The sequence below is a fragment of the Petaurus breviceps genome, unplaced genomic scaffold, assembly GCF_028583685.1.
Source record: "Petaurus breviceps papuanus isolate PSGF00001 unplaced genomic scaffold, PetGlider_PUasm1.0 90977, whole genome shotgun sequence".
Classification (NCBI taxonomy): Eukaryota; Metazoa; Chordata; class Mammalia; order Diprotodontia; family Petauridae; genus Petaurus; species Petaurus breviceps.
In genome coordinates, this window is record NW_027187391.1 from 10,132,128 (window position 1) to 10,154,494 (window position 22,367).

The following is a 22,367-nucleotide window of genomic DNA, read 5'->3' on the forward strand; positions in this document are numbered from 1 at the left end:
ATAGATAGATAGATAGATAGATAGATAGATAGATAGATAGATAGATATAGATGTAGATTTTAGGCAGTGAGGAAAGAGCCAATAGTTGGGGAAAGCTAAAGAAGAATGAGGATGATTTTTAGGGCAGTCTTCCAAAGGAGGGAATGTAATCAAGGACAACAATGCAGGCATTAATCTTGGCAAAGAGAAGAGTCACCTCTATGGTTGGAAACAAAAGAATGGGTAAAAATATAGAGAGATTTTGAGGTGTGAAGAAAGGAAGACAGGCAAGGTTATGATGGATGCCTCATTCTCAATAAAACTGAAGTTAAAGTTACAGAAAGATAGGAGATGTTGGGACTTTGAGGAGAAAATATGTAGATTTGAACAGCTGCAATAAGATATATAGTAATCAGATGAATGTAAAAATTGTGCTTCAGTGGGGGCCTTTTTGAGTGCCACTAGGCACAGTTTCATGACTGCCAATCAGTATTCTTATAAGGCAAGGTGTTAGGAATTCGTAATTGAGGATTAGTAGTACTTGAAGAACAGAGATGAGGAACTCAGGAGATTCTAGAAATGGAGATAATGCCTTATTGAACTGCTTAAATACAGGATTATAAGTCAGTCATCAAGCATTAAATCTACTTTGTTTCAGGCACAATACTAAATGTTGGAGGGGTAGAAAGAAAGGGGGGAAAAGAGAGTTCCTACTCTTAAGGAATTCAAAGACTAATGAGTTAGACAACATGCTTACAACTATGTACAGACAGGGTATAATTGGGGTATCTTGGAGTTAATCTCAGAAGGCTCTTTTGGGAAAGGCTTTTTGTAGAATGTGGTACTCTGCTGAGACTTGAAGGAAACCAGGGAAATTGGGAGGTGGGGATGAGCAGAGACAGAGCACCAGCCGTGGGGGAAAGCCAGTGAAAATGCCTGGCTAGAGATGCAGTATGTGTGTGAGGAGCAGCAAGACAGCCTTTTCAGAGGCCCACAGTCTATGGCAGGATGTAAGATATAAGAAGACTGGAAAGGTGAGAAGAAATCAGGTTAGATGGGATCTTATAGGCAATAGGGAGCCACTGGAGTTGACTGAAGAGGTTGTCACTACAAAAAGAACAAAGTGAAGCCACGACAGGAGTTACAGACTGGAGTAATAGGGATATGTCACTAAGGGCCCTTCCCTCTCTACATCTTTGATCCAGTGATCATGGAGAGCATAAAAGATATCCTCCCACGGACTCAGTTTCACAGCCTCACTGTCATCCCCAGGTCTTCTTTCACATTCACTTCATATGTCCAGTCTGTTGGCAACTTTTGTTTCTACCTTCAAAATAGCCCTCCTAGTCGTCTCCTTATTTCCACTCACGTAGCCACTATCCAGGCTTTCATTATCTCAGTAGCCTGCTGCTTGCTCTTCTTGTCTTCACATTTCTTCCCACTTCAGGCCATCCTCTTTTCAGCTGCCAAAGGGATCATCTGAAAGTGAAGGTCTGGCTCTGTCACACACCCCTACTCAATAAACTCCAGTATTCCTTATTATCTCCAGCATTAAATATAAAGTACTCTTTTTGGCTTTGAAAGCCATCACAGCCTGCCCTTTTTTCTACTTTTCCCATGTTTTTATACTTTACTCCTTTCTAAGTACTCCACAGTCCAGTGACTGACCATTTTGCTGTCCTTCAAACGTGACATTTATCTCCTAACTCTGTCTTTTCCCTCAGTGTTTCTCATGCCTGGAATGTTCTCCCTTCTCCTCACCACCTCCTGTCTTCCTTTGTCTGGGCTCAAATCCCACCTTCTGAAAGAAGCCTTTCCTAGGACTTACCTTCTCCCCTCACTCACTGCTAGGGCCTTTCCTATAAGATTGTGTCTCATTTAGACTACATGCATAGTCTATGTACTTCCCTGTTCTCAAATGATACTTAGCATAATGCTTGTGCCAGAAGGTGCAGTGAATACAGCACTGGGCCTAGAGTCCATAGGACCAATATGGCCTCAGACACAAACAAGCTGTGCAACCCAGGGCAAGCCATTTAATCTCTGTCTACCTCAGTTTTCTCTGTTGTAAATGGGATATTGTAGCAAGCATCTACCTCACAGAGTGTTTATGAGGATGAGATAACATGATATTTGTAAAGCCCTTAGTGCAGTGGTTGGGAAATAATAACATGCTTAATAAAGGCTTGTTCCTTTCTCCCATTATGCATTGGTGTTCACATAACATAGTAATATGGCAATATATAAAATAATGAGGCTTAGTATAAGGGAGCTATATTTGAATTTTTGAAAGTTTGACTACAAATAAAAGAAAGTATAGTATAGTACTTGGAAATTTTTTTTGAATGTGGTTGTTTAGGTTGAAAATAGAAATTAGATTCAGAATCTTCAGTATAATCATTAATGACTTTGTGATGTCTCTTATATGCAATAAATGCTCGATAATTTTTTGCTGAACTTTTGTTTGAATCCATGTTTATTAAAGGGATGTTGGGTATGTTTGGCATACATTCCCAACTTTTAAGCAAAATTCGAGGAAGATCCATTTCCAACTTGTCTAACATATAAATCAGCCGTTTTGTTCCTTGTCAGAGATATACTATTCAATTTCAGTAGGGCTCGCCATTCCTTTCTGATGTACTCATAACAAGTCTTTGTTGTTATCAGTGAAATGGTTTGTTTTGTTTACTCTTGATTTTTTGGTGATAAAATATATTTGATAAGCATATAAATATATATATAATTACCAGGAAAATTTTAATATTAGTCTTTTAGCTACTAGAAGTATTATTTTCTTATCATATTGCAAAGATTCCTTTTTAGTAAAATTACAGCAGTCTGCTCTCCCAAAATACTGAGTTTAGAAAAGGAATACCGTTAAAATTAAGTTTAATGGAATGGTATCTTGAATTAATTCTTTCTTGTCTAGCAAAATTGTGAAGGGATGTAGAAATTAGAAAACAAAGTGAGATAAGGAATATAAAAGACAAAAACTTTTGTGTTCCTAAACTTTAATTATGCCATGTATTTGCATTTTCTTTTCCCTTAGTTTCTCTAGATTATTGGAAATGTTACAATGCTAAATTCTACATTTTAATATATTCCTGTTTCCACATAGAAATAGTGATCCCTTTTTCATCCTTACATTTCCCTGAATAGTTAACTATGGCACCCTCAGTGGACCTCTCTGAGGCATAAGCTGTAGGAAAAGTGAACTTGTAAAGGCATTGATTCTTTTTTTTTTCTCACTATTATGTATAGATATGAAAAAGAGATCTAGAAGACAAATTTTTTTAATATTTTTTCTTCCCACCTCCATCTTTCTCTTTTAAAATTTATGAGACACATAAAGGATTCAGTAGTAAAATTATTTATAGTAGCTCTTTTTGTGGTGGCTAGGATTTGGAAGTGGAGGGGATACCTCTCAATTGGGGAATGGCTAAACAAGTTGTGGTATATGATTGTAATGGAATATTATTACATGATTAAGAAATGACAAGCAGGATGAATTCAGAAAAACCTGGAAAGACTTACATGAACTTACACAAAGTGAAGTGAACAGAATCAGGAGAACACTGTACACAGTAACAGCAATATTATACAATGAAGAACCATGAATGACTTAGCTATTCCGAATGATACAGTGATCCAAGACAATCCCAAAGGCTTTATGATGAAAAATGCCATATGCTTCCAGAAAAAGAATTATTGTTGACTGAATGCATACTAAGGCATATTATTTTTCTCTTTTGCTCTCTCTTTCTTTCTTTTCTTTCTTCCTTTCTTTCTTTCTCTCTTTCTCTTTTTCTTTTTCTTCCTCTCTCTCTTCCTTCCTGTCTTTTTCTTTGAGTCTTCTTGCACAAAATAACTAATAGCAAATTATTTTATGTGATTGCACACATATAACCTATATCAGATTGTTTTCCTTCTAAGAGAGAAATAGAATTTGGAACTCAAAACTCTAAAAAAAAACAAGGAATGTTAAATAATTGTTTTTACATGTAATTGGCAGAGAAATAAAATACTATTAAAAAGAATTCAATAGTAATTAAAATTACCATTGAATCATCATAGATGTTTAATTTACCTAACTTTATATGGGAAATTGTATTCAATAGGTTTGCCGTATCCCAAACAAGCACCTGTTTTCACTGCATGCAGGAGAACGAGGATGTTTCTGTATTAATTTCTCCCAGAATGGAAGACTATTAGCGGCAGCATGTGCAGGCCATGATGGGTATCCTGTTATTTGTAAGTTATAAACCTGTGTATTTTATCTGAATTTTTATGGTCTGTAGGAGGCTAACAAAGAGAGGCACTTGATATTCTTATATTAGTTTAAAAAAAAACTACTTACAATTCTTATTTTGAGACCAAAAATCTTGCTTGCGTAAAATATAGTAGCGTTAGCCATTTTTTTGTGGCACCATGTAACATGTATTGCTTGACAACTATTCAGACGTTTAAAAGAATGATCAAATTAAAGATAATAATTTTGGTTCTAGAACATACTACAGTTGTGAAAAACCTTCCTAATTCAAATTTACTGGATTATCCCACATTTCAAAACACTTAAGATATCAACTTGATTAAGCAATCTATTAGCAAATATTTATTTATTATCTAATGTATGTCAGGTATTTGGGATAAATGTATGGAGACTGAGACAATCCCTTCTCACAAGGGACTTCCATTTTAGTGGGGAAGACAATAAGTATATAATTAAATATATACTGCATAAATATGAAGTGAATAAGTACACATATATACAAAGTAATTACGAGGTAGTTTGGGAGAGAGGGAACTAGGAATAAGGGTGATCAAGAAAGACTTCATAGAAAAGATGTTTCTTGAGCTGCATGTTAAAGGAAGAGAAAGGACTTCATGAATAGACATTAGGAGACACCCCAGTCCAGACATGGGGATTGACAAATGCGAAAGCACAGAGAAAAGAGCTGGAGCATCACTTGTGAGGAAACAGAAAACCAGTTTGGCTGAATCACAGAATGCAGGAGGAAGAGTCATGTCCAGTGAATCTACTAGAAAGATGGGTTGAGGCTAAGTTGTATAGGGCAAACTAAACAGAGAAGCAATAGGAAGCCACTGAAGTAAGGAATAGAGAAGTCACATGGTCAGTTATGGACTGAAGGACCATTACTCTGGAACTTTGTAGGACGGACTGGATTGGGAAGAGTCTTGAGGCCAGAAAACCAGTTAGGAAGCTATTGCAATAGGCTCTGAGAAGTGATGAGAGCCTGAACTAAAGTGCTAGCTGTGGGAGTAGAGAGAAGAGGTCATATGGGAATTTTTTTTTATGGTTTAGTCTCTTTAATTCACTTTTAGATACATGAACTGCATAGAAGACAATTGCAAAACAATGGGGAGATCTTAGGGGCTAGTCCAACACAAGGCCTGGGTGGTGGTGGGAAAGTGGGGGCTACAGGTAGGCCTACTGTAACATCAGGTCTCAGGAAATATCCTCTGCCTCCCAGAATAGGCTCAACCTTAACTAAACTCAAGACAGAAGGACAGAGCCAATAAAAACAACCAATAAAAAACAGACACTGGGAGGGTGAAAGTAAAAAGTGCAAGATCTGTTAACTGATTAGATGTCTGGGGTGAAGAAGAATTAAGGATAAAACCAAGATTAAAATCTCAGAAGGCTAAAGGAAATGGTGGTGCCTTTAGCAGAAATAGAGAAGTTTGGAAGTGTTTTTAGGTAAAGCTCATAAGTTCTTTTTTTGATCATGTTGAGTTTGAGATGTCTTTGGGGCTCCATTTTGAAATGGATAGGCAGCTGATGAGGAGGGACTGAAATTCTGGAGAGATACTGACAGTAATAGGAAAGTTCAAAAGAGGGAAGGGTTTGAGAGGAAGGATAATGAATTTAAGTTTTGGACACATTGAGTTTGAAATGCCTGTGGGACATCTATGTTGGAGGTGTCCGAAAGGCAATTAGTGCTGTGAGACTAGAATCAGGAGACAGACTAGATCTGATCTATAGATCTGGGAATCATCTGCATAGAGGTGCTAAATGAACCAATAAGAGCCGATGAAATCACTGAGACAGTAAGACAGTATAAATGAAATGGAGACAGAGAGAGAGAGAGAGAGAGAGAGAGAGAGAGTGCACACCCTGAAAGAGGAAAGAATATATAGGAGAAGAAGGTGATTGACAGTGTCAAAGGCTAAAGAGAGATCAAGATATTGTCATTAGATTTGGCATTTGGTTCATTGGTGATTTTGGAGAGGGCAATTTCAGTTGAATAAAACTGGAAGCCAGATTGAATTGGATTTAGAGTCAAGGCAACAAAAATGAAGTGGAGTTAATGATTGAAGTTTAACCATAAAAGGGAAGCAATATAGAAGAATGTCTAGTAAGGATAGTAGGATCAGGGATTTTTAAGCATGAGGAAGACATGGTAGGCAAGAAGTAAATAGCTAGTAGAGAGGGAAAGAATGAAAATTAACAAGAGAGTGGGGACAATTGAGATGACAATCTGCTAGAGAAAATGGGATGGAATGAGAATCAAGGGTACATATTAAGGCGTTTAATTGACAAGAAGAAAGGCCTCTTCTTGAGAGACAGAAATGAAGTAGGAGATAGTAAGGGGGAAGACATTTAAGTCATGTGAGATGAACAGGGAAGAAGAGATTTCTCGTACAACCTAAGCCAATCAGTAAAACCAAGATTATTGAGAATAAACTTTCTGTTATTTCTTTTTTTCGTTTTTTGGAGGGCAATTGGGGTTAAGTAACTTTCCCAAGGTTACACGGCTAGTTTTTGTGTGTGTGTGTGTGTGGGGGTATGGGTGTTAAGTGTCTGAGGCCGGAACCAAACTCAGGTCCTCCTGACTCCAGGGCCAGTGCTTTACTCACTGTGCCACCTAGCTGCCCCACTTTCTGTTATTTCTTATAGTAATTTCTCAGCCTGAATTGTCATCAGAAATCCTCCATTTCAACCAATAATTCTCTGTCACTCAGCTATTTGTTTGGTAATTTAGGAAGGGAAGACATTAGGAGCCCAGAGGATCAGGAACAACTTCATGTAGGTCATGGTTGAGCTGAGTCTTGGAAGGAAAAAAGACATTCTTAGAGAAAGAGGTGAGGAGAGAGTGTTTCAAAGGCATGGGAGACAGCCATTACAGAGTCTTGGGATGTGGAATAAAAATCATGTTTCAACAACAGCATAAAGGTCAGTATGGCTATACTGTCAATTGTGGGAAGGAGAGTGCCCAATAGAAGAATTTTTATTTTATTTTTTTTTGTGGCAATACAGGCTTGGAGATTAGAAAAATAATGATTTTCTAATAAAATTAGGCAAGTTTGGTATAAGGATGGATTTGGGGAGAATGATAATGAATTGTTTTGTAAAAGTTGAGTTTTACAGTTTGTGGGACATACTATTTGAAATGTCCAATAATTAATTGGTGATGTAGAATTTTATTTCAAGAGATATGCCTAGGGCTTAGCTGTATAGAGAGGATAATTATCATGGGAACTGATGAGGTCTCCAAGTAACAGTAGACAGGAAGAAGAGAAGAGGCTGGGGCAGAACCTTGAGATACACCTGAGAATTAGGGGGCATCATATGGATGATGTTCCAGCTGAAGAGACTGAGTTAGATTGGTCATACGAGTAGGAGGAGAAGGAAGAGATAGGAGTGTTGAAAGAAAAAGAAAGTATCTAGGAGGAGGGGTGGTTAGTAGGGCCAAATACTAGAGAGGCCATGAAGTATAGGATTGAGAACTATAGATTTGTCAACTAAGAGATCATTGGTAACTTGAGAGAGAGAGAAAGAGGTTTCAGTTGTGTCAAGAAGTCAGAAGCCAGATTTCAGGGAAGGAATTAGCATGTAGGGAAAAACCAAAGATTAGAAGTATGGGTTAGAGCCTTGCATATTTTAGTTTAGGTTTCAACCATCCAGATATTTAAATGAGGGTGAGAGTTTGGGGCAGTAGTTTAATTTATAGTTTGTTGTTCATTTGTTTCAGTTGTGTCCAACTCTTTGTGATCCCATCTGGGGTTGTCTTGGCAAAGGTACTGGTGTGGTTTGCCATGTTCTTCTCCAGCTCATTTTATAAATGAGGAAATTGAGGCAGAAAAGGTTAGATAATGTGCCCAGGGTCACCCAACTAGTAAATGTTTGAGGCCATATTTGAACTCAGGAAGATGAGTCTTCCTGACTACAATTCCAGCACTCTATCTCCTGCACCACCTAGCCGCCCTTAATATATAGTTAGTCTAAATCAATTATTCCAAGCAGAGGAGATACATATTAGAGTGAAACATTAGGCAAATTGCTAATCCCATGTAATTTAACTATGTGGTTGTAGTTGTAGAACTATGTGGTTGTAGAACACAATATTCACAATGCCTACAGAGATTGTGAATTGTGAATATTGCAGCATAGTGCTCAATCACAAAATATAACAGACTCCATATAGAAGACAGAAGCAATACATTTATTCAGACACAAGAAAACCGAAAGCTAAATCCATCATAGTAGTAAAGAAGTGAATAAGCCATAACACCACAGAGAACCACAACATCTTTTAACCTTCCCACATACAAACATTTACTCACAAGTCAAGCTGTCTGTCTGGGTGTGTCCTCTCCTCCTTCTGTCTCTAACTACTCTGACTCCCAGCTTCTTGTGGGCTCTGCTTCACCCTTCAGCAAATTCTTCCCACCACAGGCTCCATGTGTTTACATTCAGCTTATTAGGGGGCAGGGAAGATCTTTGAAGCAGGGAAAGTCTTCAGATTCCTTTGGACTTATTAAGGGGCAAGGAAGATTACCATTATAGTGGTTTAAATTGTTTAAAGTGGTGTTGTATTAGTGTATGAACCACTAGGTGGGAGTAGATGTTTATAAATTTTTCTGGTAATGTAGCAGAGATGAAATTGAAAATTTTTCATTTTGGGGATATATTTTGGAATAATATTCCACTATTTTAGCTCCATCAATTTTTAACCATATCATTGCCAAAGACTCCTTATATTTTGAGAATATTTCAATTTATTAGAGCATGAAATTTAAGGGAAATATGTCCAGATAATGCATTCTAACCACAGGTGTCCCTTAGGGTTCTCTAATGGGACCTCTTCTCTTCTCCCTCTGGACTTACTTCACTTAGTGATCTCATGAGTTCTCATTTTAAAATTATTATTTTTTTGCTGATGATTGTCAAATCTACCTATACTACCCTGAATCCTGCTGACCTCATCTTCCACCTCCAACTGCCTTTCAGACATCTCAAACTGGATGTACTGTAGACATCTTAAATTCAACATGTCCACAACAGAATTCATTATCTTTCTTCCAAAGTCCTTTTATATCTATTACTGTAGAGGGCAAGAACCTCCTCCAACTTTCTCAGGCTCACAACTTAGGAGTCATCCTGAATTCCTCACTGTTTCTCACCCCTCATATCTGAGCTGTTGCCAAAGCCTGTTGATTTCACCTTTGTTATCTCTCAAATATTCCGCCTTCTCTTACCTGACACTGCTACCACTCTGTACTGGATACAGACCCTTTTCATCTCACACCTGGTCTATTTCAATAGCCAGTTATTTGGTCTGCCTACCTCAAGTCTTTCCCCACTCCAAACCATTCTCCATTCAGCCACCAAAGTGATTTTCTTGAAGCAAAGATCTGACCATGTCACCCTTGTACTCAGTAAACTCCAGTGACTCCCTGTTACCTCCAGGATCAAATTTTTAAAATGCTGTTTGGCATTCAGAGCCCTTCATAACCTATCCCCATCTCACCTTTCCAGTCTTCTTATATCTTACTCCCCAACACATACTTTTTGATTCAGTGACACTGACCTCCTGGCTTTTCCATGAATAAGACATTCCATGTCTAGGCTCTCGTCATTTTCTTTGGCTGTCCCCCCATTTCTGGAATGCTCTCCTTTCTCATCTCTGCTAAAGACTGTCCTGGTTTCCATCAATTCCCAACTAAAATCCCATCTTCAACAGGAAACCTTATCAAACTTTCCAGTTCTAGTGCCTTTCCTCTTTGTATTATTACCTAATTATCCTATATGTATGTGTTGTTTGTATGTATTTGTGCATTTGTCATCTATTTCATAAGATGGTGAGCTTCTTAATGGCAAGAATTGTCTTTTGCTTCTTTTTTGTGCCAAAGAGTCAATAGTGCTTAATAACTATTTATTGACTGACAGACTGTCTTTCAATTCCAGCCATACTGGTCCGTTCGTGATTCCTCACACACCAGGCTCCATCTCTTCCCTCCATGTTTTGCACTGTCTTTTCTTGCCTGGAGTGTACTCCCTTACCCCTACCTCTGGGAGTTCCTACTTCCTTCTGGACTTAGCTCAAGCATCATCTTGTTTATGAAACCTTTCCTGGTACCTCCTCCTTCCACCTACTAGGGCACAAAACTATATTGTATTCATTTTGTCTATGTTCTGCAAGTACATACAAGTACATATGTATGTTTTGTCTTCTCCATTAGAATATAAGCTTCTTGAAGGAAGGGATTTTTTGTCTTTGTATACTTAGTGTTTTGCCCTGTGCCTGGAAGTAGTAAGCACTTAATAAATGCTTGTTGATTGAGTGTGTAACCTTTAAAAAGAAATTTTTTTTGCAATAATTCTACAAGGTCAGTAGTATAAATATTATCCCCATTTGCCACATGTGAAGACCAGATAAGTTTGTGAGAGGTTAAATGATTTGCTCTTATTCACACAACTTGTAATGGTCATGGTGGGATTTGAACCCCAGTCTCCTGACTCTGAAGTCTAGCACTATTTCCTAACATGCCATTATGCATTCAGTGTTTAATCAAGTGATACAGAAGCATTTGAGTCTACTTGAAAAATTTCTCACATAGAACATGAAATTTTATTTGTCTTGATAATTTTATTTGTCAACTTGGTAAACTCTTCAAAAATTGTATTTATTTACTTTGTAAACTCCAGATAAAATGCAGAGGTGAATCTTAGCCCACTTATAGTTCAAATGGTTACAAATTATTTATAAAGTTTTTTTATGTACAATACAATACAATAGCCTAGTCACTAATTTTCAAATCTTTTTCTTTAGTATATGAAATCCCTTCAGGACATTACTTGAGAGAATTTTGTGGTCATCTCAATATTGTTTATGATCTTTGCTGGTCCAAAGATGATCAACATCTCCTGACTGCATCCTCTGATAGTACTGTCAGGTCAGTATAATTCAAGAGAAGTTACTATGAATGTATTTGAGTCTAAAAGGAAATGAGGAGAGATAGGAGTACAAATAAAGTTTCAGCTATGTTCGGTGATATACCTATATCAGATATGCATTTTGCAAATTGATTATATAATATTAAATTTCTGTGCTAAGCACGATTTTTAAATGTGTGTTTGATTTTCCTCTATATATTTTCAATTCTTTGCTTATCAGAACACATTTATTGCAAGTTTCTTTAATAGCTTTTTTTCTATCCTTTAAGAATATTTGTTTCCCTAGGAATCTTTTATGAAATTCAGAATTCATCTTTCTATCAATTTAAGTTTAATTATTATAACAATAAAATGCACATCAGAGGGTAATGGCATAGTGAGAAGGACCTAGAATGAGAACTCTGAAGACCAGGTTATGGGTACCATCTCCACTACTTTCATAGTATTATGACCCCCAGCCAAAAGGAACAAATAGAAAGGTTTATGCAAAAACACTTATTAGAGTCCACATCTGAGAGATTACATTGTAAATAACCAGACACAAATAAGAGGAAGGGGTGAAAGAGTAGGAGGAGAGAAAAGCTGTCAAGTTGTGGTCCAGAGAATGTGAGTCTTGTGGTACAGTACTACACAGTGTTCTATGTCCTATAAGCATAGCTTTTTGGTGTGCTGTAGTTATTTTAGTAGTTATTTAACAAGCCAAGCTTGTTATTTTAGTCTATTGGGGACTTTTTTCTTCCTTTGTCAGTATTTCCTTTTTGATTTTATAATGATAGTCATTGATAAAATAGGATTTACATTATAGCAAAATTTTCTGGAATGCAGTTATTATATAAAAGGAAAGGTACTTGTACATTGAAATGGAGTTTAATATATATTACTTTTTATTTCAGTCATGTTTTATTTCTTTGAGGATTTTCATTTGCTTTTTTATGTAGTTTATGTAATTCTAATCTTGGGCCTAGTATTTGTTCCTTTATATATGTCTGGTCTTGCCTCTTTTTGTGATGCACACAATCCTTATCTTAATAATAGTAGCTAGCATTTATATAGGGCTTTACAATTTAATCTTCACAATAACCCTGGGGGTGGGTGCTAAGATGTTTCATTCAGGGTCGCAGCTAGTGAGTGTATGAGGCTGGATGTGACTTCAGGGTTTTCTGACTCCGTGTTGCCTAGCCGCCTCAAAACAGCCATTTTGGAGCTTGATCCTTCAGTTGGCTTAGTCCTTAGACTAGGGACAGTAGTTAACAACTTAGAGATTCAGTTTTTAACACAGAAAATTTTACTGAGAATTTTCAGATCTCATGTAGACATCTTTGTTTCATAAGAATTTTCTTAAAAGCATGGGAATAACAGTACTTTCACATTATCCATGTATCTTATTCTGCATTTAAACAGTTAAATTTCTAGTTTTGAACATGCTTTTTAAAGGTGTCTGTTTTCCCTATTTCAAATCATGAACAAATAGTGTGGAATATATCTTCTTGCTTCTGATCTTTTAGCCCATATTAAATGTAAAGAGCGTGATAACCTGCTTACTAGGAAGACTCCTAAGGCCTAGCCTCTCATGTTACCACTGTCACTCATTAAGCAGACATTCTAAGTGCCTACAATTTGGCCTAGAAACATATTGTGTACAGTTTACAAAAGAAGAAACTGAGTCTTAGAGAAGTAAAGAGGCTTGCCCAAAATCAGCAGTAACAGAATCAAGACAATAAGCCTGGTCACTGGAGTTCTAGAGCTTTTCCTCTCTTAACACTCTACCTCCTATATAAACTCTTCAGTTTATGTTAAAGAATGCAATTCAGGGTTTAGTTTCATATGATAGTAATGTTTATCCTTTCTGTAGGGTGGGTGAGCGTCAAACTTGTAATTTCACTGGTGTAACAAATTCTTGCTGAGTAAAGTCCCTCTGCTAATCCCTCTACTAATGGTAACCTTTATATATAGTCTGAGAGAGTTGCTCAGTGTAATGAGTTAAGTGACTTGTCCAGGGTTATACAGCCAGTATATGACATAGAACCACATCTTCCTGGTTCTAAGTCTGGCTTTCTATTTATTCTACCACACTGCTGCTTCTCTGGTTCTATACAATATCTTGTTAATTCATTGAGTTATGTATCTAACCTCTGTTGATAAGTAGACAGGTTATTTGTACCTATCAGAAATCAATGATATTAAAATATGTAGGATGAGAGTCATATTCCAAATTAATAATTAATTGGTATTCAACAGATTTAGTTATAGAATTAATGTCAGGTTAAATCTCTATTTCCCATTAATTATTTTGAAGATATATCATGCTTGTTTGGGACTCTTTGTGTTATTAGAAAAAAAATCTTTTATATTTACATATAGACCATACAGAATTAGAGTGTGTGTGTGTATATTTCTATGTAATATATGACTCTTCTTTCCAGAATGTGGAAAATTGAAAGCCAAGGCACAGCCGCTGTGAAAGTTTTCCCTCATCCTTCATTTGTCTATACGGCCAAATTCCACCCAGTTGCAGGATACCTGGTAGTTACGGGATGCTATGATTCTGTGATAAGAGTGTGGAATGTTAAAGTGAAAGAAGTTCATGGTCAGCTCTTACAAGAATTTGATGACCACAAAAGTTTTATCAACTCTCTCTGTTTTGACGCTGAAGGTATGTAGAATACAAGCTATAGATTGCCTTCTATATTACAGAGGATAGCTGTATAAAATACAGGTTTTTCTCATTTCCTTGTTGTAATTTCTTGTAACTTCTCATTATACTTTTTTATACTTGTTTAACAGTTTGTTGTGTGAATCAGTGAAGTAATTGATATAAGGCCATTTGCAAATGTTAAAGAACTGTGAAAATGTCAATTACCACTATATTATTATTATTATCCCTCTTCTTTTTGATTTGAGTAGAAATAGCCCTGTCACAAGTTGTTATGCTGCTATTCTTATTTAATAGTTAACATTCTGTGGATGCTTGCAGAGGGATAAAATAGCTCCTTTTTGCAATTGAATAAAAATATGAGAATTTAATCTCATCCTATACGTTCACTGAAAACATCTTTGAAACAATTCTAGTAGGAGGCAGGTAATGGAGGATGATATGACCCTCATCCTGGTCTTACATGCTTTTGATTTCTTCCAGAAGCTTTTCATTCTACCAAGCTTGGATATCAAACATTGGGTGTGGCGATATCTATTTTTAAGAGTCTCTCTTAATATTTCTTGGATTATTGTTGTGCTTAGGCTATTTTGGGCAACAGTTTTGTCGATGATAATGCTGTGGTTCCAGTATAATGTATTTACTGAATTCTCAACAATATTTTGAGGCATATATTTATAAGAGGCAGATTTGTTGTCCCTTATTTTATGATGTGTTGTCTGTCATTTTATGAAAGCTATTGCATTTCTGATGTTCAGTCAGATATGACTGAAACGACTGAACAACAATGGCAGTCATCAAATGGAGAATAGCTGAGGACATTGTGATCTGGGAACGGGATAGAATAATTTTTCTTAAATGACAGATATGACAGATTAGGAGAAACATGGGAAGACTTGTATAAACTAATGCGGAGTGAAATGAGCAGGACCAGGAAACCAGTTTATTTGATGAAAGCAGCACTAATATGAAACAAAGAAACTTTGAAGTCCTTGAAAATTTTTGTTGAAATTACAGTCGATACTGATTGTAGAAGGATGATAAATTGACAGAAAGCTGACGTATGACAAATATACTCTCAAATGTGACTATTGTGTTAATTTGTTTTGCTCAGGGATATGCATTCTTTTTTTTACGAGGAAAGGTGTCAGGGGGAGGATTGTAAGCTAGTGAGCAATGAAAAATAAGAGAAAATCATGAATAAAATTAATTTACTTAAAAGAACTGAAGAAAAAAGTGAAGGAAACAGAAATAGAAAAGCTTTATTACTACACTTTACATACATCTAGATAGATATATACTTCTTAAAAAAAACAAACCGAACATAACTTCAGTTTCTTATAGAAGTCTCAATTATAAAAGTACAGTATTTAAAATAATCAAGACTATACTTGTTCTGCGTGGTCCTAGACAACAGAAAAAGGAACAGTGGTTGGAAGATAGAAAAAATCAAATTTTGGCTTCGAGTACCCCTCGTGCAATACGTGGCACATAGTTGTTGCTTAATAAATTTTTATTACTTATTTGAGGAAAAACTTTCTAACAATTTTAGTTATCCAAAAGTAAAATGGGATTCATTTAGGAGTTATGAGTTGATTTCAAACGAAGGCATGGTGACCATTTTTTGGTAATGTTGTTCAAATGATTTTTTTTTTTTTGGTCAGGAAAAGGCTGAACTAGATGTCTCCTCTGTCTCCTTCCATCTTGGATGCTACCTCTTCCATTAAGCCTTCCCTGATTCTCTTTATGTAGATGTTACAGAAACTTTGGTTTTACCATTCTTTAACAGACTTTTACTATAATATTGTATATTATTATTATCTGTTTGTTTCTTATCCCCTTACTAGACCATAAGCTTTTTGAGGACTATAACTGTGTCTTACCTAAATTTTGTGTCTCTTATAGGGCCTAGGAGGGTCATCCACGTATTGCTGAATATTGAATGAATAAAAACAATAATTTTTACTTAATTTTTTGGTATTTGTAAATAAGTTCTTTTTTTTTTTCCCCACAGGAGTTCATATGTACTCAGGAGACAGTTCGGGATTGATTATTGTTTGGAACACGTTGGTCAGAGAAAATGAACAGCATCCAGTTCGACTTTGGAACATAGATAAGGTTATAAAGTCATATTTTAAATTTTGATAATTCATTAAGGAGGTCAAAAATATAAACAATGATGCACAATTTTCTCTTTTCAAGTTAACAATATAGCTTGTTGGAGTTGGAAACTAAATTCCTTTGAATATCTTCCCAACATTTGCAAGTGGCTGATAAATATAAAAAATGACTCACTAAAGATGTTCTAGATCCTAGTTAGTCTTTTAGATCTTACTATATACAGAGAAAATATTTACATGAATTTTGAACTTCAGTTTATAACTTTTTCACTTTTAAAATTAGTATCATCAAACACTGTATTTCTTGTTTCTCTCCTTTTCATCTTGACCCTGTAATGGTTCATTTCTCATTGTTATTTTGTCAGTGGTTTGTCAGCAATCCTGTACTTTAGAATTATGTGTCATAATTAGACCTGTCACTTGATTTTGGGGATTTATTTTGTGTTAAAATGTGACATATTAGGGTACATAGGGTGGGAAGAATAGTGAAGAAAAATAGGAAGGAGAAAAATCCACAAATAATTGTAACTTAGAATGTGAATGGAATGAATTTAACCATAAAATAGAAATGGATAGCAGATTAAAATTTTGAATTCAATATGTTGCTTTCAGGAAACATTATAAAAATAGAGAGATACACACAGATAAAATACATGGCAGGAATAAAATTTATTACGTAAAAAAACAGGGATAGTAATCATGATCTCAAACAAAGTTAAAGTTAAAATAGATTTAATCAAAAGTGAAAAATAGAAAAACTAAACTATGTGTCAGGAATATTATTCAGTAATGTTTCATACCATTTAAAATACTTAAACATCATAAAATACCAGAGCATATACCTGCCATAACATACATAGGATCTATATGAACATAAACATAAAACACTTTTTATACAAATAAATTCAGATCGGAATAATTGAAGTAGTATTTATTGGGTATGTAAAGCCAGTATAAATTTTAAAATGACCGTTTTACCTATTTATTCCATGTCAACCCAATTAAATTACTAAAAATTATTTTGAGTTAAAAAAATAATAAAGGGGCAGCCAGGTGGCTCAGCAAGTAAGAGCACCGCCCCCAGTGTCGGGATGACCTGGAGATCAAATCTGGGCTCAGATACTTAGCACCACACCCAGAAATAACTGGCTGTGTAACCTTGAGCAAGCTACTTAACCCCAATTGCTTATAAAAATAATAATAATAATAATAAAGTTCAGTTGGAAGAGCAAAAGATCGGAAACTTCAAAGAAACCAGGATAAGAGAATGTAAAGGAAGTAGATTCAGTATCAGATCTATGTTATAAGGGAGAGCATTGTTGAAGTGTAAAAAGGATAATTTCAGTTACTTTAAATTAAAATTTTCTTGTATAAATAAAACCTATGTAGCCAAGAATAGAAGGAATGCAGAAAATTGGGGGAAAATTTTTGTAGACAATCTCTCAGAGAGGATGTCTCGATTGGAATATTGCTGTGGTATAGGAAATGGTCAGCTGGTTGATTTAGAAAAACATGGAAAGATTGGACCTATAAAGGAAGATGCTATCCACCTTCAGAGTAAGAGATTACAGGTGGAAATAAGCATAATCTTACATGTATGTGTATGAGTGTGTATGTATATATATATATATATTGTGTGTATATATGTGTATGTTTATCTATGTCTATGTATGCTTATAGATATCTGTCTATGTGTATATATATATATCCAAACTTAATTGTAGCCTTCTTTAGGGTGTGAAGCGGGGAGGGAGGGGAAAAAAATAAAGTAAAAAGTGCACAGCAGAGAACAAAAGAAAACCAGCACAGAAGCAAAGAAAAGCTGGGCATCTTTGAAAACAATTTGTAGTATTTATTATATCAGTTTTCTTGAAATGGAAATTTATTGTTTTGTATTGAATCTTCTCATATGATCTTCTTTGTACATGGCAATTTTTTCTTTTCTCATTTTGTATTTAAAGTTTAAAATAAAAAAAATTTACAAAAATGTGACAGATTGGCATATGGGAACAAATTTTATATATGTGTGTGTATGCATATATACACACACATTCCATTGTGCCTTCTTTTAATTTTTAATAGGGTTTTTTTGTAATTTATTTATTATTTTATCTTTCATAAGGAAATAACATGATTCTATAAAGTTGAATTTTAATTTACTATGACTAATAAAGATTAAGGGCCTAGATTTAGAGTGGGAAGAGACCTAGGAGGCCCTCTGGTCTTAACTTCCTCATTTTTTCAGCTGAGGAAATTGAGTCCCAGAAAGACAAAATGCCCTGAAGAAAAGGATCACACAGATTCTGAGTGACAGAAGAGGGGCCTGAATGTGGGTCCTCTGACCTGAGTGTCAGTGTTGCTTGTACTGTACCACACCGTTTCTTGACATTTGCTTATTTCTTATAGATTTTGTCCTACATGCAGATGCCATTGTCCTTAGAATTTTCACAATGTAGTTAGTTGACAGTGTCTGAGTGTGAATGAAAGACTCTTAAGTTAGGGAAAAGATCTTTTGAGAGCTTTAATTCAACCTCCTAAATCTCTAAAACTTGTTTAAAAAAAAAAAACAATCTTATGTGTTCTTTTTGGAATCATTTTAGTCTGTCAGGTTAATGAGTAGTGTGTTGGGTTTCATACTGTAGCCTAATTACACACATTTTTAAAAGAACTGTCTAATTACTTATATACCCGAGGGACTGGCTAGATTCCAAATGGCCTATTCTAATCACTTAAGTAAGTACATAAAACACAGTTTATTATTTACTGTGAAAGCCCTTGTGTGTTTCTTTATCTCAAAAATAGCAACTAAAAGACAATTTGCCTTGAATAGCTGCATTCCAATAATATTCCATTTGAGATATTCAAAAAGAAAAAGTCAAAAAAATAGTTAATTCTCATGGCTTTTTTCAGTTTCTAATAGATCTTGGAATTTAACAGTGCATACTGCAGCTTGGAATTAAATTTATTCTCTTGTACTTTGTTGGCCAACAGAGTAAGGAGTTGGGTATAGGCTGCTTATGTAGAACAGGAAAATTTGAAGATGTGCCTATGTTCTGTGTGCCATGCTCCTTAGGGCAGGGCCATGAATTTAAAGAAAATAGTAGTTTTCTCCTCTGCAGAACAGCTCAGTTTGAAAATAAAAATGATTTTTAAAAAAAGATTTTTCAATAGTAAAAACAATATAAATCTTCTAGTAGTAATGTCAAATTTACATCTCACCTTCAACTCATAATGCAGATTAATTTTCTTTTTTTCACCATTATATCAGTGTAAATGTGACTTTTACCTCTAGAAGAGCTTTTCTCAAATTTCATTTATTTTTTAACTCTGTAAAATACCCTTTTGGGGGGAGGGGAGTGAGGTGGCACGTCTTCTACATTTTCCCCATAGTTTATAACTTCTGTTGGTTCATTTTTATTGCTGGCCCAGTACCTTTTGGTACTTGGCACCTAATGGCATTTGTTGATGACACTGGGGCAGAAGTGCTATTCAAGGTCTCTCTGCCTCTGCTTGTCTAGATCAGAAGAGGCCCTCTGGGAGAGGAAAGGAAAAAGGAAAAAGATCCCTTAGGGTAGAGGAGGCAATATAAGCTTTAGCCTATTGGTAAGGGACCATGTGCCCTTTGTTTCTCTTGCCTCTATCTTGCCTCAGTAATTTTGCATTTACAACTTTTCCTTTTCTCTCAGTCATCCAGACAAGAAAATTGCCTGGCGGACCTTGGGTAGCCTCTTCTGATTCAATGCCAGTCCAGACAGGTAACCAATGCAGTATTTCTGCTTCCCTGAAATCATTAGTAGGGCGCCTTCTGTAGCTGCCTAGAGCTACTGTCTAAACCCCCCTCAGTTACAAGCTAAATTAAATGATTGAAGAATAATATCCCAATAACATCCTTCCTCTAAATTGAGATGGAAGTCTATTTTGAAATAGAGATTGGAATAGTATTTAAAGATTGCTTCCTTTTATGAATGTATATGCTTTAAAAGCTTATATATTTGGCTTTCACATTTTTCCTATCTGTGAATTAAACTGAAATTAGACGTTTTCATATCTTTTAAAAGAAGAGCTCATGGGTAGAAGTAAATGTTGGTTGTGGACTTTAAAAATCTTAAAAACACAAGTTTGTTATAAAATTAATTTCCATTTTATAGAAGTAAATAGGATCACTTAAAACAGACTTTTATAAAACAAAGTTTATAGATAACTTTCAACTAAAGTTAAAAGGAATTTTTATCAAGCCATTTAAATATTTATTATCTATAACTCTTGTATTAGTAAAACTTTTAAAAGCTGCCTAACTACAGATAGAAATGTTGATTTAAAAAAAAAAAGATTGTTTTTAAATCCCACTTAAATGAAATTTTTTTCATAGTTTTTTTTTAATTTTCTGTCATAGGAAATTAGAGAAAATGATATTAAGGGGATTCCAATAAGCCATTTAGAAGTTCATCCAAATGGAAGGCGTTTATTAATCCATGCCAAGGATAGTACTCTGAGAATTATGGATCTCCGGATGTAAGTAGATTTAAATGGTAACAGAATAATTAACTACAAATGTTAGTTTTGCTAATTAGCTGGTTCATATGGATCGATTTTGTTGTTACATATTTCAGTATTTTTAAAAGTTTTGTCATTTCCTTTTTTTAAAAAATGCCTTTTTATTGAACATCAATTGTAACTCTTAGTAAAAGAATTCCCTTTATATGAATAGTAGAATTAGCAGTGTTATACTGCATGTAGAAATGAAATGTAAAAGTTACACAAAATGCATGGTTGGTTCAAAGGATATTTCATCCAATAAATTACCCAGGGGGAAGGGAGTGGTACAGTAGAAAGAGTTAGAATTTAGAATAGAAGGACCTGACTTCAAATCCTGACTCTTCCATGCGTTAATGCTTTTATGATCTTGGTCATGTTACTTAATTATTGCCTCATTTTCCTCTCTGTAAAGTGATTGGCTTAGATGATGACCTCTGAAGTTACTTACAACTCTGAATCTATGTTTTCTCATTTTTTTTTTCAAAGTAAGAATATCAAGGGATCATGTACTTAAAAAGGAAAAAGCAGAAATGGGATTCTTAAGGGAGAAAGGGCATATTTTCTAAAGTAGTTTTTTTTTTTTAACTTTTATGCCAGTGTTCTTATAGAACAAATGACAGGTTGCTACTTTATTGAATTTATGACTTACAAAAAATAAGTGTTTTATTTAACTAAGCAATTTTTTTAAAGCAGTCTCAAGTTACTGAAGAAACACTACTCAATGCTAGGTTACCCAGGCATGAAGTCATAAGGGTCTGAGCAATGTCTTGCACTGTTTAGTGATAAGAATTTAAAAGAAGTATATCATTTCAGTATATGTAACAGATAAAACTCATGAATAATGATAACTCTAGTAAAGCCCAAATGCCTCTAATAAGGACTCAATATCATTTGAACCCCAAAGAAGGGAAAATATGAAGGAAATAATTTATATTATAGACTGTAAAATGACAGTCTAAAATTATTTCATGTGAATAGTGTCTTGAATTAAGAGACAATTATTATGAATACTAATTTTTAAAGATGAGTAAATGTTTATATTAATGAGTACATTAAAGAAATACAGATTTATTAGATTATTTTTCTCTTTAGATTAGCATCAAGGAAGTATGTAGGTGCTGCAAACTACAGAGAGAAGATCCATAGTACTTTGACACCATGTGGAACTTTTCTCTTTTCTGGAAGTGAAGATGGTATAGCATATGTATGGAACCCAGAAACAGGTAAGAACTTGTTTAAGTCTTGATAAAATAAATGTATGATGTAGGAAAAATATAGGAAACTATAAAAACATATTTAATGAAATGTTTCTTGTTGTCCAGTCATTTTCAGTTGTGTTTGACTCTTCATGACCCCATTTAGGTTTTTTTTGGCAATGATACTGGAGTAGCTGTCATTTCTTTTTCGGGACCTGAGGCACACAGGTTTAAGTAAGGATTGACGAGGGTCACATTGCCAGTCTATGGCAAGATTTGCACTCAGGAAGATGAATCTTCCTGGCTGCAGGCCTGGCACTCTATCTGCTATGCCACCTAGATGCCCATTTAATGAAAATAGTTTTTCAGAAAATTCCATGTCTAAATTTTTAGTATTATTGTTATATATTTATTTAGTATTATTTTTGAAGGCTATTGGTTTGTCTTTATAAATATGAGAAAGATACTAAGAAAAAAATATTAAAGTCTATTTTACTTTTTACCATTTCTTACTTCTTCACTAACTTGCTTTTTTGATAGAATACTTCAATGATGAACTCTCTGAACTCATGTTAAAGTATAGTCCTATAATGAGAGTTCTAGTAGTATCACAATTAAAATAATGTTAACCGAGGAAAATCATGTGTCTTGCATTGATGTTATATCTACCTTTTTAATAGAAA

At 34.9% G+C, this 22,367-nt stretch overlaps 1 protein-coding gene across 7 annotated transcripts in view; it reads left to right on the forward strand.

Moving 5' to 3' along the window:
- AHI1 (Abelson helper integration site 1) overlaps positions 1 to 22,367 on the forward strand; it is a 259,337-nt gene that overhangs the window by 50,092 nt on the left and 186,878 nt on the right. For all 7 annotated transcript variants that reach the window (XR_011166306.1, XM_069077308.1, XM_069077310.1 and 4 more), the window contains 6 exons: positions 4,098 to 4,230; positions 11,055 to 11,178; positions 13,603 to 13,832; positions 15,847 to 15,950; positions 20,346 to 20,464; positions 21,581 to 21,711. Coding sequence is in view for 6 of the 7 variants with exons in the window: in XM_069077308.1 (XP_068933409.1) it covers positions 4,098 to 4,230; positions 11,055 to 11,178; positions 13,603 to 13,832; positions 15,847 to 15,950; positions 20,346 to 20,464; positions 21,581 to 21,711 (841 nt within the window). In the remaining variant the exon portion in view is untranslated. The remainder of the gene's footprint in view (positions 1 to 4,097; positions 4,231 to 11,054; positions 11,179 to 13,602; positions 13,833 to 15,846; positions 15,951 to 20,345; positions 20,465 to 21,580; positions 21,712 to 22,367) is intronic.